The 26,616-nt window shown below is 41.6% G+C and overlaps 1 protein-coding gene across 2 annotated transcripts; it reads right to left on the minus strand.

Moving 5' to 3' along the window:
• Positions 1 to 1,094: 1,094 nt before the first annotated feature.
• Positions 1,095 to 21,933, minus strand: LOC308140992 (synaptosomal-associated protein 25-A-like; the record flags this gene model as incomplete). 2 transcript variants are annotated; one of them, XM_080510982.1, is made up of 7 exons in its annotated part: positions 1,095 to 1,163; positions 1,347 to 1,491; positions 2,436 to 2,555; positions 5,555 to 5,672; positions 12,424 to 12,472; positions 20,826 to 20,867; positions 21,862 to 21,933. In XM_080510982.1, the coding sequence occupies 7 exons, from the start codon at positions 21,931 to 21,933 to the stop codon at positions 1,095 to 1,097; spliced, it is 615 nt and encodes a 204-aa protein (XP_080367108.1). The 2 variants fall into 2 exon arrangements, with proteins under 2 accessions (XP_080367108.1, XP_080367109.1); XM_080510983.1 differs by lacking the exon at positions 5,555 to 5,672 and adding an exon at positions 5,916 to 6,033.
• Positions 21,934 to 26,616: the final 4,683 nt, after the last annotated feature.

Raw genomic sequence — 26,616 nt, forward strand, 5'->3', positions numbered from 1 at the left:
AATCCCAATACATCAGACAAATATGAATCTCTCTGCTTTTGAATGATCAGATTTACTTCCCTGAGGAAAATAAAAGTTATACTATACAAACTATGGCATCAATTTGTTTTAATACTGCTCCTTGACAAAGTATGGTACATTACTGCTCCAAAGTCACGGTCCAAATACTTAAATAGGGCATATTATGCCTGATTTGTTTATATATTTTTTAATAATATATACTGTTTCAGGGTTTTAAAATTAAATATGGCCAAAGTGTCAAATACTTCAGAGTTGCTGTTAGTAAATCACGGACTTTCTCATATGTTACTTGTTCAAGACATCAAGTGAAATGGTGATGCTGGCGTCAAATTACATGTTAAAAGATTAACTTCCGGGAAGCTGGGCGATCAGAGGCAGGAGTTCCAGAGTATCAATAGATCCCCTTTAATGAAAAGTCCATGATCTACTAGATCAGTAAAACCTACTTGAATTGACTGTGACCTTTAAATAGACTGTAAGTGTGTATGTCGACGACACTCACTGAAAATCACTGTGGCCTCTTCATGTAGCATCACAGCAAATTAACTGACGGATATACAGTTTGTCTCACAATACCAACACGGGGCGAATGGTATCTTATAAACGAGGTGTACATACAGTTTATATTACACACAGACTTTAAAAAATGAAGAAGAGAAGAACGATGGAGAGAAGCGGACGAGTGATCTAAATCACTGAAGCCATCGAAGAAGCACTATGTACAGCGTGGATTGAGTTGGAGTGGACGCCGTGTCACAGAGCTATTTTTTAGCAAACTGAAAAAGGGCGACATCACAGAACAACACTGACTGTATGGGGGCTTTGTGAATGGCAGGTAATGGGAGGGATGGAGGGAGGGAGGGAGCAGGAGGGAAAAGATGATATGTGCATGTGTGCAAACCTCTACCAGCATCACAATACAAGCATGACTTTGCAGCGAATGCTGTTGAGCGAAAGGAAGTGGGTACCGGGAGGAGGAGCTGGCTTCCCTTGTTGATGTTGTTTATTTATTTTGTTTGTGGTGTCTGGGGTCGAATGGGGGGGGGGGTGAAAGCACTTTTTGTTGCCGCGGTTTAGCCACTGCCCAACATCTTCGTAGCACGCTGGTTAGCCTCATCAATCCTGGTCTTGTTGGAATCGGCCTGAAAGAGAAAAACATCGGCTGTCGCGAAAGCTCATGAAGACACATAGACTGAGCCGATGGACAATCGGAAAGCTCAAACACAGATTTTCAATGCTGGCATGAGAATCTGATATTTTCTATTAGTGTGTCAAACACAACGAAATCCTCCAAGGACTTTCTGAATAGACTCTCCGTACAGTACCTTCTCCATGATCCTGTCGATCTGGCGGTTCTGGGTGTCGATCTCCTGGCCCATGTCCAGGGCCATGTGACGCAGATTGCCGATGATCCCGCCCACCTGCTCTAAGTTCTCGTCCATCTCGTTCTCTCGGGCGTCATCTGTTACCCTGAAACACACAAGCAGAGGGAGTGTTCACTGTCCAGTCGGTATTGTCCTTTATGGCCGGACGGGAAAGCATCAAAGAATCATTCTACAATAAAACATGGCAAGATAATGGAATTGTCTGATGGTAAAGACTTGTTGAGTTAAGGTTGGGGGTTCTCCAGAGTTTCACCAGATAGCTTGTTATTGTTTTGTCTTATTTGTCTTACCAAATTGTGACTTAAGTTAACTGTAATGCGTCCACACCTTTATTCCCAGACAATAGGACACTTGGCTCGGCATCAAGACACTTCAATGAAACTCTAAGTTCTCCCCACCCCCCTTGTCATTTTTATATATTCAAAATGTGCCTCCTCTGTATGATATCAAAATGAGTCACATAACTGAATAAAGATAGGCTTCTCTGAGGCTTTCTCAAAATATTTCATTGTGCCAAAAATAATCTCCTTGAACAAAAATAACTTCTCTAAAATCTCTGGAATTAAAAGAAACAATGCATCTCCTGTAGAGAAAACCCAAAGAAAACAACAACATAATCATGTTTTTGAAGCCCCACTGGACAACGAAATGAAAGCTGTAAAATCATGCTCTGAATAAATGGTGTTTCACAAAGTGCAGCTCTAAAAATATGTGTAATTATAAACATTTTGGTGGGCAGCTTGTGAGTGGAGGAGATCTGCCAACAAGGCCATGAAAAATAATGGAAGACCAGATATTTTCATGAATGTATTAAAAAGCTGCAGACAAGATTGCACACGTCCAGTCAAAACAGGTTCTGTTCAATAATTAGTGATGACTGCCGTAACGTTACATAATGTGCAAAATATCATCATTACATGATTTGGTTGTCCCTGTTAATTATATGGCACCACTCGAATATAAGTGTTTTGCACACTGGCAGCCCGTTTGTCATCGAACCAACGCCTACACACACATGGGCTTGCTTACCTGCGGATGAACCCCCCACTGATGGCCATCTGTTCACGTTCGTCCACCACTCGAGCCCCCGGCTGGCTATTCACCACTCCATCTTGGTTCGCCCCCCAGGCCTGGCCCCCGCCCTTAATCCTACCACACACACACTTCAGTCAGGGCCACTTTAGCCACAATACATGCACTTGTGTGTGTGTGTGTGTGTGTGTGTGTGTGTGTGTGTGTGTGTGTGTGTGTGTGTGTGTGTGTGTGTGTGTGTGTGTGCGTGTGCGTGTGCGTGCGTGCGTGCGTGTGTGTGTGTGTGTGTGTGTGTTGGTGTGTTGTGTGTTGTGTGTTGATGAGTATGAATATGAAAAGGTTTGTCTTGCGGTTTACAATAAAAACATATAAACTTATATATGTTTAGAGCGTCGAGCCAATTAGGTTGCTAAAAGCCACACGTATGATAACGTTACATACATGCATTTTCTGCCTGTTAGTGAATAATTGATCTAACATGCAGATCAATTGAATCAGAGCACAATAAGCTCACGTTGTGGCTTGTGTTAGACAGAAATTTAAAAGAAGAAAATAACCCTCTCCCACAAGCAGGTACAGAAGACCACAAACACGGAACACAATGAGCAGACACACACAGACACACACACACACACACACCCACACAAACACATACACACACATAGAAACATGCAGGGTGACGAGACATGCGAGGCGGAGACATATTACATGCATTGTTGGACTTGGGGAGGGAGAACACAGAAAGATAAACAGGATCAGATACATGCTGTGTCTCTAAAAAGAAAGCTGTGTAGTTAGATTGAGAGAAACACACAGTGATCATTGGTCTAGCTGTGACAAGCCCTTCATTTCATCAGGATGGGTTGGATCTGTGGGAGGACACCCTGCACACAGTCAAATGAGCACATGTAATTCTTAGCGTTTGTTTGATTATGCTTGGAGAATCTGATAGGTGAGACGTCTCCACCGGAGACCGCCGATGCAATTTAAAAGCTCCTCTCAGGCTGGAGGGGGGGGTCGTTCGCGCCTATCAGGTGCTCCAGTCAGGCCAGAACAACAAGCAAGAATTCTCATACTCAAGCCATTTGACCTGGAGGGGGGGGGGGGGGGGGGGGGCGGCCGTGAAAAGAGTCTAAATCGAATGAAACACAGGACGTGACATAACCACAGGGTTACGTAACAAAGAGGCTCATGAATGAGAGGACCAGCGAGCTATAGAATAGACAAGATCTGAACCCAAAATGATTTTGTGGTATGCGGAAGCATCAAATCCATGATGGCGTGGTTAAAAATAGGCCAAACAAAACTAACGAAGATGAATTATTGACACAAAAAGTGTTGTAATTATCATGAAGGAAATCATCACATGAATCATAGATACTTCATGCTAGTTTTTAATCCGAGAAAAGTGCTTGATTGTAAATCAACAAATATCCAATATTGCTTCAGGATTCTTTCAAAGGATTTTATTTTTAGGCCTCACAGCCACTTGTGTTTTCTATAGCTCAGAGAAAGATGAACTAAGAAGAATGCATACATCGGTCCCAGAGTATAATATGCTCAGACATGACTCACTGGCCATAGTTTGGCAATTAGGAGTGAGAGAAGACGTCACGTAAGGCCTTAGGAAGGATTTGAGAGCAATACAACAGGCCAATTATGCTCATTTTAAAGGATGTTACAAATTTTTAAACTCTGCTTGCGAAAAAAGAAACAGCTCTTTATTCACCTCGTGTTGGTGCTTTGGATTCTTCAGTTCATACCGAGGGTCAAACAAACCAATTTTAACATTGATCTTGTTCATTAAATGACTTTGCCTCAATGTCTTTTGAATCATCCAGTGGTTTGTGATCTGAGGACCCAATGCTACTGTTGTGTCAACCCGTTAATGTTTGCATACTTTTTCTTATACACCTAATACGATGGAATCGTAAACTGATGACATCCAATGTGACACCTGGGAAAAAGTGAAATCCTGTTACCTCCAAACCCTGAATGAACTCAAACAATATGACTGGTCTCAAAGAAATACATGCTCACGTGACCTCAGATCTCTAATGAAACATGATTTGACTCGCTCATTTTGCTTTGTAACATGTTTTTCTTAAGACCAGACAACACCCAATCGTATTCAAGCATAAAAAAGATCAACTATATCAAACTTATATACAAGGGTTGTTTAAAATTATGCTTGGTTGAAATGTGTAGCATGTTGGCAGATACTCTTATTTGGGTTTTTTTTGGTTTTTTTGCAGAGAAATACAAGAAAAGATCAACGCTGCTCCCATGAGTGGCTGCTAAATATGAAGTTTGCTAAACTTTGGCGGTTGAACTAAAAACACATCCGAAGGTCATGCAAGAATAAGATTATAAACTGAAGCTACCAGTGCATGTTGCCGCCGACTGTCTGCCAGCTTCACTCACAGTTTCACCGTCAATCGTTTCATGTAAGTGTCTGCAAAATAAGACAAATAAAGACTATTCCAAAATGCTGAATCCTAACTTCAAAACAGGTTTCTGATTTGAATGACCCATGAGATGACCTAATATTATAGATCTCAAACTTTGAATGTCAAATTTCATGTTTAAAAACATCAATATTTCTCTAGTTTGGGCAGTAAAATGGGTGCCATTCAGATGAGAAAGAAGGCAACTAGTAGATGTCGTCTTTTTGGTTGGACGTTGTGCGCAGCATGGGGGCGTCATGCTGCGGGGTGTGAGGGTGGGGGGTGTGGGTGGGGTTCGGGGGGTTCGGTGGATGCCGTGGCCAAGATCCTTGTTGATGCTGCTACCTGCTGGAAGAGAATCTCTCATCCGATGTGGAATGAAGGGCTGTTGAGAGCAAATCCAGCTGCACCCTAGCAGCCGCGCACATGTCGCGTCGTGCGTTTTCCATGCGCGCACATGATCTTTCACCTGATCTCAGTGTTAAGTTATAAGAGACAGACACAGACGGTCGTGCATGCAGTGCCAGTGCCTGCTCGGAGAGTGCACTGTTGTGTCTTTTGGGCCTGACTGCTCACACCACAGTTCACCATGCTCTACACACCAGAAGCAGGCGGACGGAGAAGAGAGGCAGGTAGGCAGGCACTGAAACACATGCAGGCAGCACCTACTTGTTACAGGGACATGAACATAGACCACAGAACTGTCCTAGATTGTTCAAATTCTTTTCTGCATCCTTCATGTCCTTATTGATTTGGTCCATCCCCTCCTCGATGCGCTCCAGTTGTTCTGATTAGCAACACATTGTCATTTATCCCAGCAAAAGAACGAAAGCACGTGAGAAGAGAAGAGAGGTGGAAGAGGTTGAGGGGAGGGGGAGTAGAGAAGGGAGGGAGACAAAGGAGAGAAGACAAAAAAAGACATTGACTGTGACAAGAGAGACATCAGACATCACCACCACCACCACCATCACCATCACCATCACCAGCACTGGAGACAGGCAAGAGCAGGGGGCTCCTGGCCGGTACCTACTTTTTAATACATGGGCATATCAGACCACAGCATTGTCCTATATCTTTTAAATCTTTCTCGGCCTCCTTCAGGTCTGCGTTCACCTTGTTCATGCCCTCTTCCACACGATCAAGTTGCTCTGGTAGGGACAAAGGCATGAGAGCAGTGAAGTGAAGTTGACTCAGTGGTCTGGAGGGTGGGCTCGCTACGCTACGGTGAGCGACGCTAAACGCTCTGACTAAGATGCACTAGCAGGCAATAAGCGTTGACAGAAGAGTCATTCAAGGCAAAAATCTACAGATTTCAGGGATTTTTTTTTTTTTACAAGATCCATAATCCTAGTACTTCATGTTTGATATAAATGTCACTTCTCCCGACAACTCGTCTGCAAAATGGATTATTTTTCCATCGTCCTTTCATTTCTGACACATGGAGGTTTGAAAAGGGAAATGCTGCAAAGTGCTAAACATTTTTATGTTTCCAAAGATGCGACTGATTTACGGAGCCTCGTGTCTCTCATATTCTGAGAAATCGGCACGTGTGTCATCTATATATTTAACTATGACAAATTGAAAATAGAAAATACAACATTGCACCACTGTATATTAACCAAATCTTATATTAAAATCAATGTCTGGAAAACAATACTGGAACAAACACATTTTAAATGCTAAGAACTTCAAATATAACGTGGTACACTGGGAAATAACTTATTCCAAACAAGAACTTAGAAATGATGCAACTGCAGGCAGGCCAACAGTTCCAGGAGTTAAATTTTTTCTCACACTTTAATCTGTGAATATTTCACAAAAGCATCAAAAGTAACGAAGGGAGGAACTCCAACATTTTTGTTTTGGTTTCCATGCAGACTGTGAATTTAAACATATTAAAAACCTCCACATCTCAGAAAGTGAAGAAGACACAAGGTTAAGATCATGCAAACCAGTAGCTGAGGACACAGACATCATTTATATCCAAGAAAGCCAGGTGGAAGATCTTGGTTGATCTCACAGGGAGCGATCCGGTACTTTGGCATTCTGTTTACACTGGGATCGAGAACTTGGGCTTTTCTTCTTTTGAGCTCTCCATTTGGTTTTTCTCCTTTAGTTGAGTTTATTCCTAGCTCCTTTCAAACGGACTGAGTATTTCTGAGCGGGACGTGCAGTGTGCTTCATCCAGGCCTGCAATCTGTGCACGAAGACGTTAGTTATGCCTCTCTACCTATCAGAGCGCTGCTGCAACTCAATGGGAGTCGATAGGTGACAAAGGCAGCGAGAGATAGACGAGACGCACCGCGGCCTTCAGGAGGCAAACTTTATCAGCTTAAGTGCCCCAGAAGCCAATAAAGAGATCGACGACTCAATAGAATATAGAGTGGATTTAGAATAGACAGAGGTAATGAATGAATGATTTGTTTCGGGTACAGTTACTGTGTAAAATTTTGTGCATTCAGTTTATAGAGCTTAAAATTTCACACACACACACTTTTTTTTTTTTTTTTACAATTTCTGCAGCCAGAATGGGTATAGGCTGAAGCTGAGGCTTATTGTTGTCTATCCCAGAGAAAAATAGAAATAGTCTGAAGGTCTGACAAGAAGAAGAACAAATCTATAAGCCATGTAATAAGAGAGTGAAATGAATGTATGATGAGCGTCATTCAGCCACATGAAATCTAAAGCACATCTTCTTCCTCTGTTGGTCAATCAGCGGGAGTGCAATGAAAAGCTCAGCTTCAAGGTCAGAGCCTCTCATTGGCTGCTTATTTGTTATAGACAAAGATAGCGATGATCTTCATTGGGGGAGGAGGGGAGTTTGCCTTACAGGAAATGTCAAGGTTTTTATAAGTCTCTTATCGTAATGCAGATAGTCCATATTTCAGGGAAGGGGTTTTGTGTTTTTATCTGGTTAGATCTCAGCATTTCTAACGCAGACTTTTGGTTTAAACCCCAGTAAAATGGGAGGTGATCATTGGGATGAAAGGAAATCAGTGAGGTTAATCCTAAAAGTCCAATTTCACAAGACCTGCTCCTCAATGTACCTGAAGTTAGGGTTTGTTTCATCAAGCTTTTCCGCCGAGTTTGTCAAAAACCATCAGCATCAAACACGAGTCTGATTTATACACTGTACAGCAGTAGTTTCATCATTGACTTGGTCCCTGACAGGAGGAAGAGCTTGTGGAACTTGAAGGGGACAGGGATGTCTGGGCTGCTCCTCATATTGATTTTGTGACTCTGTGTGAACTGGGTGAGGAAGAAGATGGATGGATCGAAGAGGAGAGAGTCGATGAGGATCCAACGGTGAATGACTTTAATCATGTTTGCAGACTCTCAAAAGGACGAGAGTTGATTCATTTCCGGTGAAGAAAAGTTCTTTTTTAAATTATCTGCAGCAGCAAAGCTGTCTTTATAAAAGTGATAATCAAGGCTGTGATCACACCTTGCACCTGAATTAGCAAACAACACTTTGATGATTATTATTCATATGATGTTTTGCTCCAAATAAAGAAGTAAATAACATCATCAAATCCCAATAACTGGGAAAAAGGGGGCTTTATTAGCAAAATGGACTTACAGGCTGTGTTGATAAAACCATTTAAATACGGGCTACATTGCAGTGGGAGTATCTGTGGCCGTGGTATCTTGCACAGACCAGAACAAATAGTTAATGAGTTGCTCTCAATTAAAATCAGTGCTGTAGCAGACATTGGTGTATACTAGTGGTGAGACAATTAAAAATAAATCTAACTAATTAAAGGGCTTTCTAACTGATTAACAAGAAAAATTTATTGATTACAATAAATAACATTTTAATTGCATTTGATCCAAAAAGCGCCTTTCTTCAGTTCAAACTGATTCATTAGATGAATGAATTCATGAAAAATATCACGTTTTTATGACAGAATCATGTCTGTTTATTCTTCGAAGTAATTTCAAAGTTCTAATGTCAACAATTGTGACCAGGCAGTGTTGTTAACCACGAAGGAAACACTAAAGACTCGAATTGCTTTCGTGATAATGTAAACTTTTGGTAGCATTTCTTGCTCACAGCCATTCCTTTAGACATGCAATGAATCAAACTGGGAATGAAAACGACTCCCCCCCCCAAAAAAAAAAAAAGTAAATCAGAGTTTCAGCTTTTTTTGTAAACATGAATGGTAACCACCCGTCAATGAAAGTTTTGCGCTGCCTGCTTAAAACGCAGTGATTTGTGGAGGCTCAGTGAGGCAGAGCTGTAATCCATCAGCCCCTGACTCCGAGTGTAATTTAGGTCAACATGCATGTAACAGCGGAGCAGGGAGGGACTCATTAGCTGCACAGAGACCTCCACCACAGGTAATACATCACTGTGACAAATGACAAATCTCCTCCCGTGTGTGTGTGTGTGTGTGTGTGCGTGCGTGCGTGTAAAGGGCAGAGGGATTAGTCACACCCCAGTTTACAGCTCAACAAGACTGTATTAACGACTACAGGCTTGGCGAGCGTTCACAACCCGCCCTGTCTCTCTTCTGTTATGGCAATTTAAGGGTGGAATTGTTGAAGTAAATAACTTAAATCTGACTGAGACTTGTACAATGAACAGATTAAAGACGGGGAGAAAGGATGGAGCTGGGGAAGAGGTTCATCAGCTGCGGTGGGAATTTAAAGCGAAGACTGGATGTTGGGAGGGAAAGGCGAAGGGAAGAGGAGAAGGAGGATGAAGAAGGCAGAGCGAGACAGATGGGGGGTCAGGTGTAGAGGACAGTAGCTTGGAGGCGGAGGTAATTTAAATCTGTGAATTGATTGCTGTCCTGTGATAACAGCAGTGAGCTGAGCACTGTGGCAGCAGTTCCTCCGGGGGGGGGGAGTAGACGGGAAGAAATAAAGGAGGGGGGAGGGGGGACGAGGGAAACGGCCTATCTGTTCCTTTGACAGGCCAATTAGGCTGCTCTTTCACGCATGGAAATAAGCACAAGCCTTCGGTAATACACACACACACACACACACACACACACACACACACACACACACACACACACACACACACACACACACACACACACACACACACACACACACAGAGCCTCCATATTTTAAACGACTTTACTCACAGTAACACGATACATGCGTCTGCAACATACAGCGCAAGGTGTCATACTGTCGGTAAAACATAGCATTGCTCTTTAAGTCTTCATAGTTGTAATGTCTTTAATCATTCTGTGGCTTTTTTTAGCACAGCCACTGTTCAAACAGACCGGTGCTTCTCTTTTTCTTATATTGTATGCACATTTTCATCTGATTTCTATTAACAGAGGGAAGGTTGGGGCAGCTGAGCTTCAGTACACAGAGGAAATCAGTGTGGGTTATGTGTTCCTCCTCACTCTCAAACACCTGCTTTTACAATAGACATCAAAGAAATATCACTGCGGGATTCACGAGTGTTCACACTTGCGGTTCAACCCGACGCAGTGAAGATAATAGGATTAATAAAAAGGAAAGACACTGACAACTTCAAACAGGTTCTGTCATGATCTGCGTTGTATCGCTGTTGTGAACATCATGTTAAAATATATAAGTTAGTATTTATTTTATCAATTGAAGGTGTAAGATCTCTTTTGAAATAAACAAATTAGCTCTGATTACATGCTTGGTTTGTGTGCTGGTGTGTGACACGTTGGCTGAACTGCATCGGCGTTCATTTCAACACGGACCCAGCTCCTCCAGAGGGCTCAGCCTATTTATTTGATGCTCTCTTGTGTTCACACGTACGGCTGAAGCACACAAACAGAGATACCATACCCGAGTCTCCTTGAACTGACCAGACGTGGGAAGGTTTGGCCAGTTTTTGAAGAATCCTGGATTTGAGGCGTTTTGTGAAAGGTGTCAGTATCGCCGCTCGTCTTTGTCCTACAGACTTGACGTCGCTACCTAAATTTCCAAGAACTTACAAAGAATACTGAATATCCTAGCTCTGTATTACTTATTTGGTTGAAAATAACGATATATTATATTTTACTTCATTTCAGAGGGCCTGCTACAAATAGCCTTGAAAATCTTCATCTTGCGCATCCAGTCGAATGCTCCATAGAAATGTATACATAAAAATGCATTTATTAAATCTCTCTTAAAAGAACAAAGTTTATAATCACTGTTACACAAGTTTCGATATTTTGACTTAAGACACAATATAGGTCACATTTTCGGTGTCTGATATAGATCCAGGCTTTATTTCAGTTTCCAGATGGTAATGTTTGGAGCAGAGGCCCACTCTCACACTGAAACGAGGATCAGCTGGACTGAACCGCATGATAACAATTCAATCAGGGGAGGATAACTTCATTATTTGAACTGCTTGAAACGGGGCCAGAAAAAGCTCTTTTGAGTGCTGCATAAATTGTGAGGAACCTTGTTAAAGTGGTGGCTGGAGCATGATGGAACAGATAACATCAACTATATATTGAAAGTACATATCCATACAGTCATAATAATAATGTATTTACTTCATGTACCATTTAACAACAGAATCTAATATAGTATTTAAAAAAAAAAAACATGTTTCAGAGGGTGCGGTGTGAAGTACTCAATAAATTGCAAGAACATATGTTAAATTACTAATCAGCACACAAGTGAAGAACAGGGAGCCGAAGCAGAAGGCTGCCTCACCGGTATCGTCCAGTATAGTTGTGTGAGCCACACTGGTATCAGACATAGGCCCAAATATGCTTCCTTCATGCATGCTAATTGCTACGTGCATTTCAAAGGTTGTCAGGCTTCTGTTACGTTGATGTTTTTGTTAATGAATGCATCCAATTGGTTTCCTGTGGGGCAACTTTTCTAATCCAATCAACCAAAGAGACAACTGTTTCAAAACTGCTAAAATAAATATTTGTGTGCGTTAGCAGCATCTGAAATTTGATCTGATCAGGATGTTTTGTTGCTGTATGCGTTTAACTTTGCAAGTGAAGACATTTATAAACTGCTCACTCAAGTCATCTGAAACTCCTTTGTCCTGTTGTTCAGCTAAGGCGATGTTGTAGAGGTATGCATTTGCACAATCTTTGCTCAAATATGATCGTAATGAAGTTCCCTGTTCCCTTTAATGGTTGCAGATGAGCTATATTGCACAACACAGCAGTTTGAGGGACCGAGGTGTCACAAAAGTAGGTTCACAGTGAGAAGGGAATAAGACCATCTCACTGAGTCCCACAGGCAAACCGTGGTATTACTTTGTTTGCTACGAACTTGTCTGTAATGAATGCAGAAAACCGAAGGCTCCAGCTGTATCTGCATATTTAGCATCAAGCATATTTGGGCCTTAAGACTCACATGAATTAATGCTGCTTTTAGACTTGGGGTGAAGCTCCCAAAGTAAGAAATGCGCCTGATTCAGTAACTATGAAATCATAAAACTCATAAAACAACAATTGTTGTGATACGGTCATACTGGACATACCGATGGCGACTCTCCCATTATAAAGTGCAAGAAAGAAAATCAGCAGCAGAGCAGGTTAAAGTGAAGCAGACAGTTCAGTGATCTGTCCCTACCAACTTACCTCCCTGTTCATCCAACATGACCAGGGTCCTGATGCCGGCATCTTTACTCTAGCAGGCAGATAGAGAGAGAGAGAAGCAAGAAAAGACGACAGCCAAGAAAGGTGATGGGGGGGAAAGAGGGAGAAATATGACAGATGAGTGAAGGTCAGCAGAGCCGGAATGAGAAGAGCTATCAGGATGGCAGAAATGGGTCAAATTACAATTTGAAATCACATTTTTGAAATTGATCTTGTGTGGCACAGCAGAAAACAACTCGACTTTGAAGGACCTTTCTGACATTTTCTATCTGGTCTGATGATTGACGCATGTCTGTGTGTTTAAATAAAAAATAAAACGAGAAGAAGCTTTGGTTAGCAGGCAGACTGGCAGCTCTTTTAAACTTGAGATAACAAAAACTAAAAATACGACATGGATCGGCTGTGAGATGTGGTACAGAGTTGATGGCAGGACGTAGTGACCCGCAGCCCCACGACATCTTGTCGATCTCATGAATCGTGAAGGTCACATCAAGCAGTGTATTGCTCAACTTGTTGCTGAATGACACCAAAGTCATATTGCAGCCATAAAGGTGGGTCCTTGTTCTGGAGCAGGTCTTGTATATGACATTTGGTAAATAACATCCACATGAACATCATGGCACAAAGGTCCCAAATAGAACGTCCCCAGTCATACAACAGTGCCAGACCACACGCCTGCCTTCCATTGTCGCCCCGTTCAGGATTTAAGAATCAGGGTCACCAATGAGATTGGACCTCAGGGGCAAATAGTGCTTCTATAATCTAGTTTTGGGATTTCAAACAAAACCAGCTGCAGTATATGGAGATACTCTGGAGACATCTGGTCTGTGTCAAAGTTGTTCAGATTTTCACAATCACTCATTTTCCTGCTTGAACTTCCACATCAGCTCCAAGAAATGACTCTCCACCAGCAGTTATTATATTTCACCCTTTGACAGGCCTACTGGAAACAATCAGTGCTCCACCAGGCTGTCAAAGTGCTAAAGTGTCAACGCAGTGGTTGATCGGTGCATAGAACTTGTTACACTCAGGTCGGACTCGCTTCTTGGTCGGAGGGAGCTTTTCCTCATCGATGACATTGTGAAAATATCGAGCTTCTTCACGTGTTTCATGTCTTGGTTGGAAGCTGGGACTAACCTCTCACAACACAATTAACAGTTTCCTATGTATACAGCAAGAAAAGCTAAAAGGTTGTTGAGATAGTCAAAACCAAATGTTTTTTTTTATATACTGGATTGACAGACAGTGTTTGAACTTAAAAACGAGTGTTCGTGTTTTAATGTTTTCCAAGGAAAAGAGAAGAAGCTAATAAAGAGCCAGTGAATTCGAGGTAGTAGCCTCACTAAAGACGTTCAATTGGTCAAAGTGTGGAGTTCTAGAGTGAAATACAAAATGTAACCTTCATTCTAGACTTTACTGTCAGACCAAAGATCAGTCACTGTGTGAACATCAGCTCACAGAAATAAAAACGTGTCTATCATCCAGGCAGTGCCAGTGGCGCATGGAAGAACTTCAATTATTCTCTCTGGGTGAAACCAGGTGGTTCCAGTGTTGCTGAACTATTTTGTCATTGCCTGTCAGGCTTATTTGTGCAGCTTTCAAATTGCATTACTCATATAGAAACGTACTTAGATCCAACTGAACAACAAGCTGGTATAAAAATAAACTTCCTATAACCTCAGAGGAAAAGAAAAAAAAAAAAACAACTCAAAATGCTACAGGAATATTCATGCTTGATTCAGCACAGACTCTCGAGATAAACTCGTTATCCAAACGACGCGTGTTATATTTGTTATGTTCCCGGAGATTTGCTGACAAAGCTCCAGTAACGTAACATTTTGATTTGGCTCTCAGAGCTGGCACTCGCCCCCGACACACGGACGCTCACAGCCCTGAACAGCCACTCCAGCTCGTGTGCTGCTATTTTCCGCGCGCATCGTCACATAATAACACACTTGACTGAGCACGCAGTCGCCACATCAACTGCTGCGCACACAACCGAACAACAGGTCGGTGCTCCCCGTGAGCCCCGGGGCCTCTTCTGACGGATATTAAAAGTCCAAAAGGCCGCTCAGTTCACGCATCAGTTGCTTTTGATCAAACTTTGCTCTGACCTTCTTGGAGCAGTGATAGATGGGGACCAGGGCCACTGATATTAGTATTACTCAGAACGCGTGAGACGGAACGTGGGCCGGTGGTGGTCGTCTGCAGCGGGGTGGGGTTACGCTGCTCATGATGGATGAGCTCACGGAGAAACATTTGTGGATGGTGTAAAAAAAAAAAAAATTGCACACTGTTATTTACATCAGATTCCATCTTATCTCTGTCCTTCAAACACAAAACAAAACAAAACATGCATGAATGCAGGACTGTTTGTTTATTCTGGAGAACTCACAGATAGGAGGGGGCCAGGATGTCAGAGTACGCCAACTTGGCAGAGACGAGTGTGTTGACATCACCTCATTGTGTGTGCGCCTGGTTAAACACGCGGCCAGCAGGTCACCTGGTGCCCTTTTTGGTAGTTTTAATCCAAAAGAACTGTGTGAGCAGGAAGTCCCTCCTGAATCTCGGTGTCTTTGTTTACTAATGGGATCAAACACAATTCGGACATTGAGACGCAAAACGTTGATGTTTGGTGATTTTCTTTGCAGACAGTTGGAAAATTGGCAACTACTGCAAGTGAATGGGAAAAGATCTGGAATTATAAAGAATAATGGCTTAAAATGGGCCATGGAATCACGTGTCATTAAGAAAGCATTAGGTTGTTCTGTCCATTAAAAAAGAAAAACAGGGATCCCTTTTACATTTATTTTGATGCACTGGAGATACCAACTTTGATGAACAAAGGTTTGTGGCATATCAAGAAAGACAGAAAATGTATCATTTTACTTTGTTTTAGAAAGTTGAACAAAAGAAAACAGCAAAAATTGGCCTAAAAACAAACATCATACTACTAAAATTTCACCGCTACTGAGCTTCCAACTTTTAAAGATGACGCAGAGCTGTCACTTTTTCTACAATAGGTTTTACTGTCGTTATAGATTATAGATCAATGTTTGTTAAAGTTGCTTACAACAGTGCAAGAGGCTGTAAAATCAAATTCATCATCCCTCACAAGCCTTGAAAGATGATGGCTAAATCTAAATTACACTGTATTGAAGAATAAAACATGGCGATCTACTGAGTCTGTGGTAATCTTTGACATTACTGCTGACATGTAAACAAAGATCCAATCAAAAAGCCTGTTGAATGCACCAGAGAATGCTCAAATATTGATTTCTATTCCATTTGCGTGAGTCACATTTCAGTCTACTGTATGTGGTGCGAGCAGTCTTTAACTGTACTGTAACATGCATGTTACCTTAAATCCATTATATCTGGACACTCGGCCAGGCTTCAAAGATACCAAAGGTTTGGTCTGACTACAGAGAATATGGTTTAAAGGATTTACCCAGGGTGCACAGTGATAAAGCAATGAAATCATTATGCTTTTGAACGTTGAAAAATATCACAGTGAAATAATTCTTAAATGAAACATCACAAAACGAGGTTGATGGAAGGCTTCAGATAACTCTGCATCAAAATCCTTCCAAACAGTGGAATTGGATTAATACCTGTGCAGATGGCTCTTTCTCTCTTTAAAGAAAAACATGCTCTTAAGACAGAAATTAGATTACTGAGGTGAGGACATTAGCAGGGCGCAGCAGGTTCAGGTCAAAAAAGCTCCTCCACCAACCTCCTTATCATGTTCACCTTGCGTCACACCTTCTCTGAATCCAGGCCTGAGATGACACTGCTGCTCATGTCACATCACTGGACTCCCTGTCCTTCACATATACCTCTCTATCTCTGTTTATCAGTCACGCCCCCCCCCCCCCCCCCCCCACCACCACCGGCTATTTCCGCCGCTCATCTCCGTCTCACTACTTCAATCATTTCCATCTCCCTCGCCCGCCCTCTTCACATTTCATCCTGAGCCGCCGAGCGCTTTCTCGCTTTCTTATTTCAGCTCCTTGCCCCGATAACAGTTTTCATAAAACCCTTTATTATCTGGCCATATTTGTTGATAAAAACCTTTTTTTTTTGGTCTTTTTTACCATAAGGCCTCTGGTTGCCTTCTTTTCTGAGAAAACATACGATTGGTTTCTGAAGTTGAAGGTATCCAAGATTTTACCTCATGCTCATAAGGAAAAAATGCTAATGCCATAGATATTACCAGTAAATTCTGTTCAGGCAGTTTCCAAGATGCCCTTAAACATCTCACATGTCAGAACATTAAAGCGTGACTCAGTGGTCCTGAGAATGAATTACGGGGCACATTTGCATGAGACAAGGACAGTTCACATCACTCAGACTAAGCGTTACTGACATACAATGAAATGTTCAAGTATAATATACTGAGGGTCTATTTTGTTCTTCTCTAATAAAGGCAGGTCTGTGTTTTCATTGAGTTTGTGTGGCAGTGTTATTACATTTGTATTGTGTAACATACTGTGCAGGAAAGCAAACCAGCAGACAAACAGTGCGGTCAGTGAGACAGAAATCCTGGTATTTTATCAGATTATATAAAATAAAAAAGTATTCGATTCTCTATGGATGTAATTAGAAACTGAAATTATAAACTTGCGTTTCCAATAAGCCTTTGCTCTCTCATGTCGCTCCATGTATTCAACATTTTATTGCATGCTAAAATAACAGTTTTACTATTTGGGGTGTTAAGCTGGTAGTTTTTCCAAAGTTGTAGTACACAAACAAAGAGACAATTTTAAGAGTAACAGCTGCAATGGACCAATAGTGTGGGAGTGAACTCTCCTGGTTATGTAAGAAACATCTTTGAAGAAACAAAGAACATTCAGAGAGACTAAGAAATTATAACAATATAAATGTGTGTTGTGTTTTATAAGTAAACTACTGCACTGTTTAATGCATATTATTATAATGTTATTTATACTATCGCCTCTCAGATCGTATCTTTGTCAACTCTAACCCACATCATCAGAGACTTTATGATTGTGATGATTGTTGTTATGGATTATTAGTTAGAGTTTGTCATTTATGTATCTATAGGAAACTGTTAACGCTTTTGTTGAATGCAAAACTTCAACCAGCAGTTAATTAGCCTAGTTTAGCATAAAGACTGGAAACATAAAGGATTGCTTGCTTGGTTTATAAAATATGAATCTACCATTTAGATTTTATAAATCTCATTACCATACCACTAAATATGTGGAGAAAATGACTGACTTTTCCTCTCATAGTATTCCTCCTGAAAATCACAATCTATTTCAGCATTTTATCAGTCACCTTAAACTCTTACCTTCATCGTCATACCTCATTTTTCATTCCCTACTATCCTCACGTCATATTTCCCATGGGCGCTTAATGCAATCATGAATTTTAATTCTGACCAGATGTGTCCTTCAACCTCATATCTACAGGAACAAAGAAAAAACTGACAGCAGTCTATAAACTGGTTTTATAATAATATAAATATACATGTGAATTGTCTGTGCGCAGAGAGGATATTTAGGATAAGGAAGTATGTGTGCATGTGGCCCGCAGGTTAAATCTGGCCTCACCAAACAATCTAATTTCGTTGATGTTGAATCTCGTTTGAGGTGTGTGTTGTGTTGGAATCATATAAGAGACATTAACTGTGATTTTTCCAAGATTGCAGTTTATGCAGTCATAAAATTTAGCTAACTTTAAAGTTAAAGTAGTTTTAGCACAAAAGCGAGACAGTACTATAAGGTCTAAATTATTGTGATATCTTTTATTTTTCTGCTCCGGCCCCTTTGGCATCAAACTGGAGTGCATGTGGCCTAAAAACTAAAAGGAGTCTTGGCATCTCAGTCTTTACGTGGATGAAATGAGAGAGATGTTCAATCATTAATACTGTTTGAGCTCCTCTGAAACCAATTTTTTCAGGAAGAGATATTGCCGACTATTTTAGTGCAATATCAGAACAGTGCATATCTGAACAAGCAGATCGAAGAGGAATCCGTGTAGATGAGCGAGGCCCGACTGCTTTCACTGCTCCCCAACTTATTCAATTAGCCTAATCCTCACTATAAGTCCGTCGAGCATCGACGTCATGGAGTACCAACACGTGCTTACAGGTTCCGGCACGAGGGCAAAGTGTCCTGCTCGTCAAAAACCGAATAGAAATATAACATTTACAGACCTTGTTTTGGTATTAATTATTTTCTAAAGGCCTCACTTTGTGGCTGTACACTAAAGTAAAGCCAAACACAGATTTATGAGGCTTATAGACCCTTATTGGAAGACGTGTTTTTTAAGTGTCATCTATAATCCATGCTGCCTTATTGTTTCACTGCAAGTCTATATTGAGCGCTTGTCTCTGGAGGCAGGCTAAGTGAGCGCGCTAGAGAGCAAGCTGTCAGCCGCAGACACACAGGAGAAGCAAACAAGCCACAAAGTAGCCGTCTGCTTCTGTGTTTTTTTTTTCTTCTGGTTTTCAACTTCAGACCATCTATTACAGGGAATCACACACTAACGAACCCCGGGACATTTTCAACTCGGACACAGCAGAAACAAATAAATGGCATTGCCTTGGCATTATGCTTAAAGGTCAGACGTTCACTCTGTGCAGCAGGTTACAGGCTGGGTCAGCCTCCTCTCGGGCCTCCGTCCCTCACGGCTTTGTCTCATTAAGACATGATGGCTTGTCCGGGGGTCAGAACACGGCCACGGATCCGCTGCCGGTCAAGAGGTGAGCAAAAGCCAGAAGTCCAACACTTTGGCCATGCGATGCCACTCGTTCAGTAGCGTTTCAGTCAACTTAGAGCAAACTTCTTCTGGCACGATGACACACTATCTGCCTCACACGTCAGCCTCGGTAAACAAGTTAAGCTGTTTATCAGCACTGCAGGAGACCATAACACGATGTTTACCGGGATCTATTTCTCAGTTTCTCCCGAACTTGTCGTCTAAAAATCTTATCTTCGAATTACAAATTAAAGTCAGTGAATGAGACAGCATCCATGCCACAAACAGTCTGTAAAATATCCAGGGCTGACCGACTTCTATCATCATTAACAAAGAAATCCTGCAACAGATGGCCTGGCCTTCGCACAGTCTGGATCTCAACGTTATAGTAAGTTGAGACGATTTAATCTATAGTTTTGAGCCGTTACAAAAAGATTAATCATCCAAGAGAAGCTTGATTTATTTTCAATCACACTGTCCAAAGCAAAAACTCCACCTCTGACCTAAAGATGTCTTGAGAAGGGAGTGTACTTACATACTGTACTGATAAAATAGAAAACAGCTCCCTCATGCTGGAAAAAAAACCCAACCTTTTTCTACAACACAATATACATATATTATATTGTGATATAAATAAATCCAGTTATCAACAACTGGATTTATTTATTTATAGCTCCATTTTAAAAGGAGTCTTTCATCAATTGGGTGATGATGTACAGTCGATCCACACGAGGAAGAAATTAAACGAGTCGAAAAGGAGAGTGAGCTGGACTATTTATAGAAAAATGGCTTTGATTTGGAAACAAAGGCTTCAAACTTCATCAGTCAACCTCTGACATAATTGGATCAGTACCGCAAACCTGATTTATTTTAGATCGTTGGCTCCAGGAATGCCATGCACGTACTGTCATCAGCAAACTTTGGCTTTCTGTTGGTAAGTCGAACTAAAATTACTCAGTATAACAAAGTGGGTGTCATGTGTGACATAGAGCACCGAATCCCTTTACGCATGGACCACCACTGTTATTGATCGAGATGGCCATTTTGTTTTATGTTGATTCTAAAACAATACATTGTGCATTCTGTTTTTATAAAGAGCAATCATTTCAAGTAAATTCAGACTATTGTGATCAGAGTTGTTGTAGTATAAGGTCATAGATTCATCCTCCTCAATGTCAGTGAATTAGATTGTGGACAACAAAGAGAAAATCAAGACACACCTGAAATAAATATCTTCCAAAGATGAATTCATTAATTTCTAGTCTTCATTTTTCATTCCAGTCTGGGTTGAATTAGTTATGTGATGTGAGAATAAATCTTTGATATGATGGAGTGGCGCTCTGAGTGGATGACTGACTTGTGTTTGAATGAACTAGGATCACCATTGCAGGCAATGTGGCTCCAAATAATGTCACCACCTCAAATGTTGTGGCTTTGCAATGTACAGAAGAAGAAAGCTGATGCCTATCGATGCCTGCAACATGTAACTGGCTGAGCTGACCAATACATAACAGTGAGGCAGTTTTCTCATCGTTCTAAACCATGCGTGGATTTTTTTTTTCTTATCCAGAAGTAGAGAGAACTAATTCTCTCCAGTCCTCCAATTTTTAGTGGCCATTAAAACGTGATGCTTGCGACAGAAATATTGGACTCACCTCCTCAACCAGAGCCAGCATACGCCGAGTGCTCTCCAGAGACTGCAAGGAGAGAGAGCAAACTGTTAGCAGAGTCCAGACAAAATACAGACAGAACACAGCACCTGTAAAAATACCACACATACATGTGTTCGTATTAACTGTGAGAAACGACACTGAGCGTTCAACGACGGAGCCAGAACATGACTAACAGAACAAGACTATATTCATATGGAGTAGTCAGACAAATGAAGGACACTCAGACATATAATTAGCCCTGATTGTTCGTCTCCTCTTCACTCCTCTCCTCTCCTCTCGTCTCGCCTGGTCCCATCTGCTCTGATTAGCGCTGTGATTCCCACTTATGTTTGCTAACTCTGCAGGATCCCTAAACCAAACTCTCTTTCACACCTAATGCTTGTTTCAACCATTCCCTCTTTGGTAATCTTCCTCATCTCCTCAGCCCTGCCGGTTACTCCATCAATCCCCGTCTTCCTCATTCCGCTTTTCCTCTCCTCCCAATTCCATCGACAGAGCCTTCTTACATTATCTCCTCATGAATGTTTAATAAGGCTATTTGAGATGCTCCATTATTCCGCAGCACAGAATTATCTGCTCTTCCAGAGCTCCTCTCAACTCATTAAAAAGGGCAGAGTTCGTCCTTATCCAAAAAAAAAAAAAAAGAAGAAGCTCTATCTTCATGAAAGAGACTTAGAGAGGCACCGGTTAAAACAAGAGATGGTCACATTAGAGCGGCAACGTGGGCCCGCCTGGAGGATTTACAGATACATTCGCGCCCTTCTGAGAAGAGGTCATTTTGAAATGTCACAGAAAGAATTGGTTGCACTGTAGGGCACTTTCAAACTTTATTTTTGTTCCATTTCCTCTTGCTTGTTGTTTCTCACACTTCTCTGGGAGGCTCATTCTTATTGAGTTTCATTAAGAAAAACATTTATTGTGAATACACGTTTGTACTTGAGATGTTGGAATGTAAACAACAAACACTTGCAGATGTATGACAGGGTGAACCCGCTGGAGAGTGAGTCGTCTACTGTACCTCATCAGCTATCTGATCGGCGCGTGTCTGCAGGTCGGCCAGCTCATTGCGCATGTCGGCTTCGTCTGCCATCGTGAATGCTGATCTTTGACCTCAACCAAGAAAAAAACCTGCAAAGGAGAGAGGGAGAGAGAGAGAGAGAGAGAGAGAGAGAGAGAGAGAGAGAGAGAGAGAGAGAGAGAGAGGTTAGTACATCAGCAGGAACAGAGAATATGGATGACTGAAGTTGCCTTGTGAAGGATGTGAGTAGCTGTGGAAGAAAGATTACAAATTTGTGGCATCAACTGGAAGTTCAATTTCAAGCAGCACATCTTGTGACGGTTTCAGGCTTTATTGGACTGAGACAAAAAAAAACCTCTCAGATCAATGTAGATACACATGATGAAGGGACACATTGTCATTAAAGCATAGTGAAAGAGGTACATTCTTACTGGGAGACATTCACAGCGTTCGGTTCGGTCAATGTGAAAGGTGGTAGAAATAATCATCTGAAGAGTAAAGGAAGAACGCAAGATGTACAAGTTCAGGTCCCAGATTTTCTTTTCTGAACCACACGGGACTTACAAGTCAGAGATATCCATAAAAGAACTGATGACCTTTACAGCTTGAAGCCGAGGTGTCCAGACCGTTGCTACAAGAAGAGAAAATCTAATGCAACCTGGCCAACTCTTCTGAGTCTTAACACACGGCTGAAACTGAACAAATCCCAAGTTCCCAACAAAACAAGGCTCATCACAGAGAGTTGTTCTGGTGACCAAAAATGGCAGAAATAAAGAAAGGCACAGCAGCGAGTGAGACAAATAATCACCTCTTTAATGTTTCCAAATGTCCAATGGTACATTACATTAACACTCAATCGTTGGCTGGGAAATTAGTCAGGATGAACAGAACGCATGGTGACAAGTGGCAAGTGACGGAGGTACAAAATCATCCCAGACTATTTAAACAACAATGCACATAGAGCGATGGATCTATAGAAGACAAGTATTGATAAAACTTAGTGTACAGGGAAGTTGTGCGCTCCATGCTACAAAGCTTCGGACTGACACAGGTTATTGGACCATTATATTGCCCAGTGGTGCCACTTTATTACACCGTCAACCAGCATTTTTTAAGACCAATGGTCCGACTTCAACTCATCGTTGAGCAATATCATTCTGACTGAAGCCGTCTGACTGAGTCATGTGACGTTCGGCTTCGTCTCGCGGTCCCACCGTATTAAATCATCTAATGATGCCACCTTGAGCAATGTAGCAATAAACTCAAAAACCAGCTGAAATTCATACACAATTGTTCCTCTTGAGCTGGAATGTGTGAGGTTGATAGTCTTCAAACTGATTGGTATATTAAGATGTGGCAGGTAAAATAAAGATCCGAAAATAACGTAAAGTTCAGAATCGTGTGCACTAGATTAAATGCAAGGCACCTGTTAGGAAAGGATATAAATGGGGGGATAAAAAACACCCTTAAATCTTTTGTGAGGCTCTCTGATTTCAACAATCTATTGAAATCATGAATCTATTCATCACTTTTATGATCCGTTTCAGGGAATGCAGCTGTGAGCAAAGGCAGGGGACATCATGGACGAGTCAGCAGTCCGTCGCAATAAAGTAAAAGAATTTCCCTCTGGGGAAATGCATGCACACGGATAACATGCAAACTTCACACAGAAAGGCCCCCAAGTGGGTACAGGAACAGAAAAAAAACAAACAAAAAAAAACGGCCTTTGGTTTCAAGAATGCTGTGATCTTCTTCGAGAAGTTTCTTCTCCAGCAATCCGCAGTGAAGAAAGAGGGATGAGGGTGGAGCGCCGTCACTGTGGGGAGGGGAAGAACTTTTGGGATGGAGACGGTGCTATTTTTGACGCTCTGATATGCTGGCAGACAGTATTTCATGCAGACACACTGTGAGGCTGGAGGTATGGTCCATGAAAAATGCATATGCTTGTTACGCAGCAGTCTGACAGAGCGACATGTCACGCTGCTGCTGCTGCTGCTGAAACTGGACCAGGCAAAGAAACCAGCTTCTGTTCCCTCCGCTCCCTGCCTCGATCGGCCGCCACCTCTCGGAAGGATTAAGCCTTTAATGAGGCAAATAATCTCATCTGGTCCAATCAGACCTCGTTTTTTTGTGTGGCACAAATCATATTGAGGAGTTTGTGTTGTAATGTGGCTGTTATAAATTCATCAACCCGGCAGCTTTCAGCTCGGGGATCATTAAAGCTTTATGTAATCTAATCTACGGCAACATACCGCACAGCAAAGGGACCAAGGGACTTCTAGCTTTTGGAGTCTATCAGGGACAGTAAGGAGAGATTTTTAGCTTTCAGCCCATTACAGTATGAAATAACATTTTAGAGCACAGGTTTATGTAATCATCACAATGACAGAGGGAGAAAAAAAAAAAAAAGCCACAACTCAGCAATGTTTCAGCTGACATTGCAGCATTATGTAAATCTCTCCTAAGTTTTCTTTTAAAGTTTTATGCCATGTTATATTGAAGAACTTGTTAAATACTAGTGTCGCTTCCTATTAAATGGATTTGAAGTTCCCATATTCTCTGATAGAGACCCAGGGGATGCAGTGGTTATCACAGGAAATGTGAACGCACTAAATCTAGCTCAGCGCCCTGCAATACTAAGTTGGATAAAGTAATCCATAAGATTAATTCCTTTATGTGACCATTTGATAATGCACATAACGTAAATGGAATATCTAGAGAGGAAGATCAACCAAGCACAGTGCAGGCAGGTTATCTACCTTGGAATCAGTTGAAATGGTAAATGAATGGCTGAATAGATTTGCTCTATAAACTTCAGACTGCATGTTTCATATTAACTAAACCATGGTTGTAATGTCAGAGCAGCCTCACCGTCCTGGAGCTGCCACTGTCTCTGGGGGAAGATGGCAATAACAAAACATTGGTGATGAGTTGAGATAAGCTAATATGAACTGAGCCTGGAGCCTGTATGTTCCCTCTAAATAAGTTATTTAAACATGCACTCCACCTCACTATGAATATGAATGCCCCACACTGTGTTGCATAACCGTGTCTGTGGCATACAACAGGCCTCCTTTAACTTGCTGGGAAAAGAACAAACAACAACAATAACAAATACATAATGTGGTTGGTTTTGTTTTTTTTGGAGGGGGGAGCTTTGCATCAATCAATCAGTTCTTGTACAACATCTCTGAAGGGAACGGACATAAGGTCAGTTCTGTCCACAGCTGGATGTTTGATAAAGTATCTCCCGGTGCCGCCCCGCCCTCGGTCTGCCTGCCTCCGTTCCTGTGGAGTCGTCATGGCGCTTAATAATTGAACACATGCCGGGAAAAGAGATGGAGGGGAGAGAGGAAAAAAAACCTGCCTTTTCAAAGTGCTTCTATCCCCTTTCGCTCTGAGCGTGTGTGTGTGTGTGTGAGCGCGCGCGCGCGTGTGTGTGTGTGTGTGTGTGTGTGTGTGTGTGTGTGTGTGTGTGTGTGTGTGTGTGTGTGTGTGTGTGTGTGTGTGTGTGTGTGTGTGTGTGTGTGTATTGGTTCGCCACACCCAGCACAGAATTGCACTTTAAAATATTTATGTTGACATTTTACATTTTATCCATTTGGCTGGAGCTGTAATCCGGAGCGCCAGACAATGAGAGCAGGAGCAGAGCGAGTGTGAATTCACAGATTAACAACACCACAGGTGAAAGAGATCACAAGGGAAAGAAAACAAGCAAGAGGTGAACTGAAACCGATGTTTCAGTATGAAAGAAGAAGAACTGACTTGTTAAATTCAACCTTTTTTTTTTTTTAATGTATAAACGCGGGGCTGAATTTATAAAGTGGAAGAAGAGTGTGGAGTTTCTTTGAAATAATATTTATTTCTTCGGCAACAAAATGTTATTTGAGAAAACCAAACTAATGCACTGAAAGTAAAGAATATAATCAGTTCAGCTGTTCGTCCCACAAACGCATTACAAAAGTGGCTCTATGCAATGTCTTCCAAATGCAAATTTTCTTATTTCTTCTGTGTAATTTCAATGATTCTAAACTTTGTCAGAGACAACATAACATTGGGATAGTAATCAATTGAAAAATACATTTCTCTCAAATAGGCTGTTTTATTCAGTTCCAGTATTGGGTACATTTACTGCATTATAGAAAATGACACCATGGTCCCAAACAGCAAATACCAAATTATCCCCACCACCAGTTTTGCCCACTTCATAACCACTTGTACACCATGGAGTTGTTGTCAGTAGCAACAGTACTGATGGTTTAACACACTCAACACACAATAAGAAAGCTCTGTAGTCTCCATGTGAAACATGAGCAAGGACATTTGTAACTGTTTCAGTGACATGATAAAATATGTCGCAATCTTTATGTTTTTCTTCTGCTCGTCCACACTCACTGCTTACATCCTCCCAGTAACAGTGATTTTACATGCTCATGCTGGGAAACTGCTTCTCACTAACTCTCTCTCTCTCTCTCTCACACACACACACACACACACACACACACACACACACACACACACACACACACACACACACACACACACACACACACACACACACACACACACACACACACACACACACACACACACACACACACAGCTTGGCTTCTACTTCTCGTTTCCTGTCACACTGACAGTGACCGCTCTCTGTCCTTGTGTTGATCAATCTCACACACTTCTGTCAACAACTTTTCAATCTTTTTTTTTTTTTTTTTTTAAATGTCAAGAAATATTAAAAAGTTCCTAGCAGGA

The sequence above is a fragment of the Blennius ocellaris genome (assembly GCF_963422515.1).
Source record: "Blennius ocellaris genome assembly, chromosome: 1".
Classification (NCBI taxonomy): domain Eukaryota; kingdom Metazoa; phylum Chordata; class Actinopteri; order Blenniiformes; family Blenniidae; genus Blennius; species Blennius ocellaris.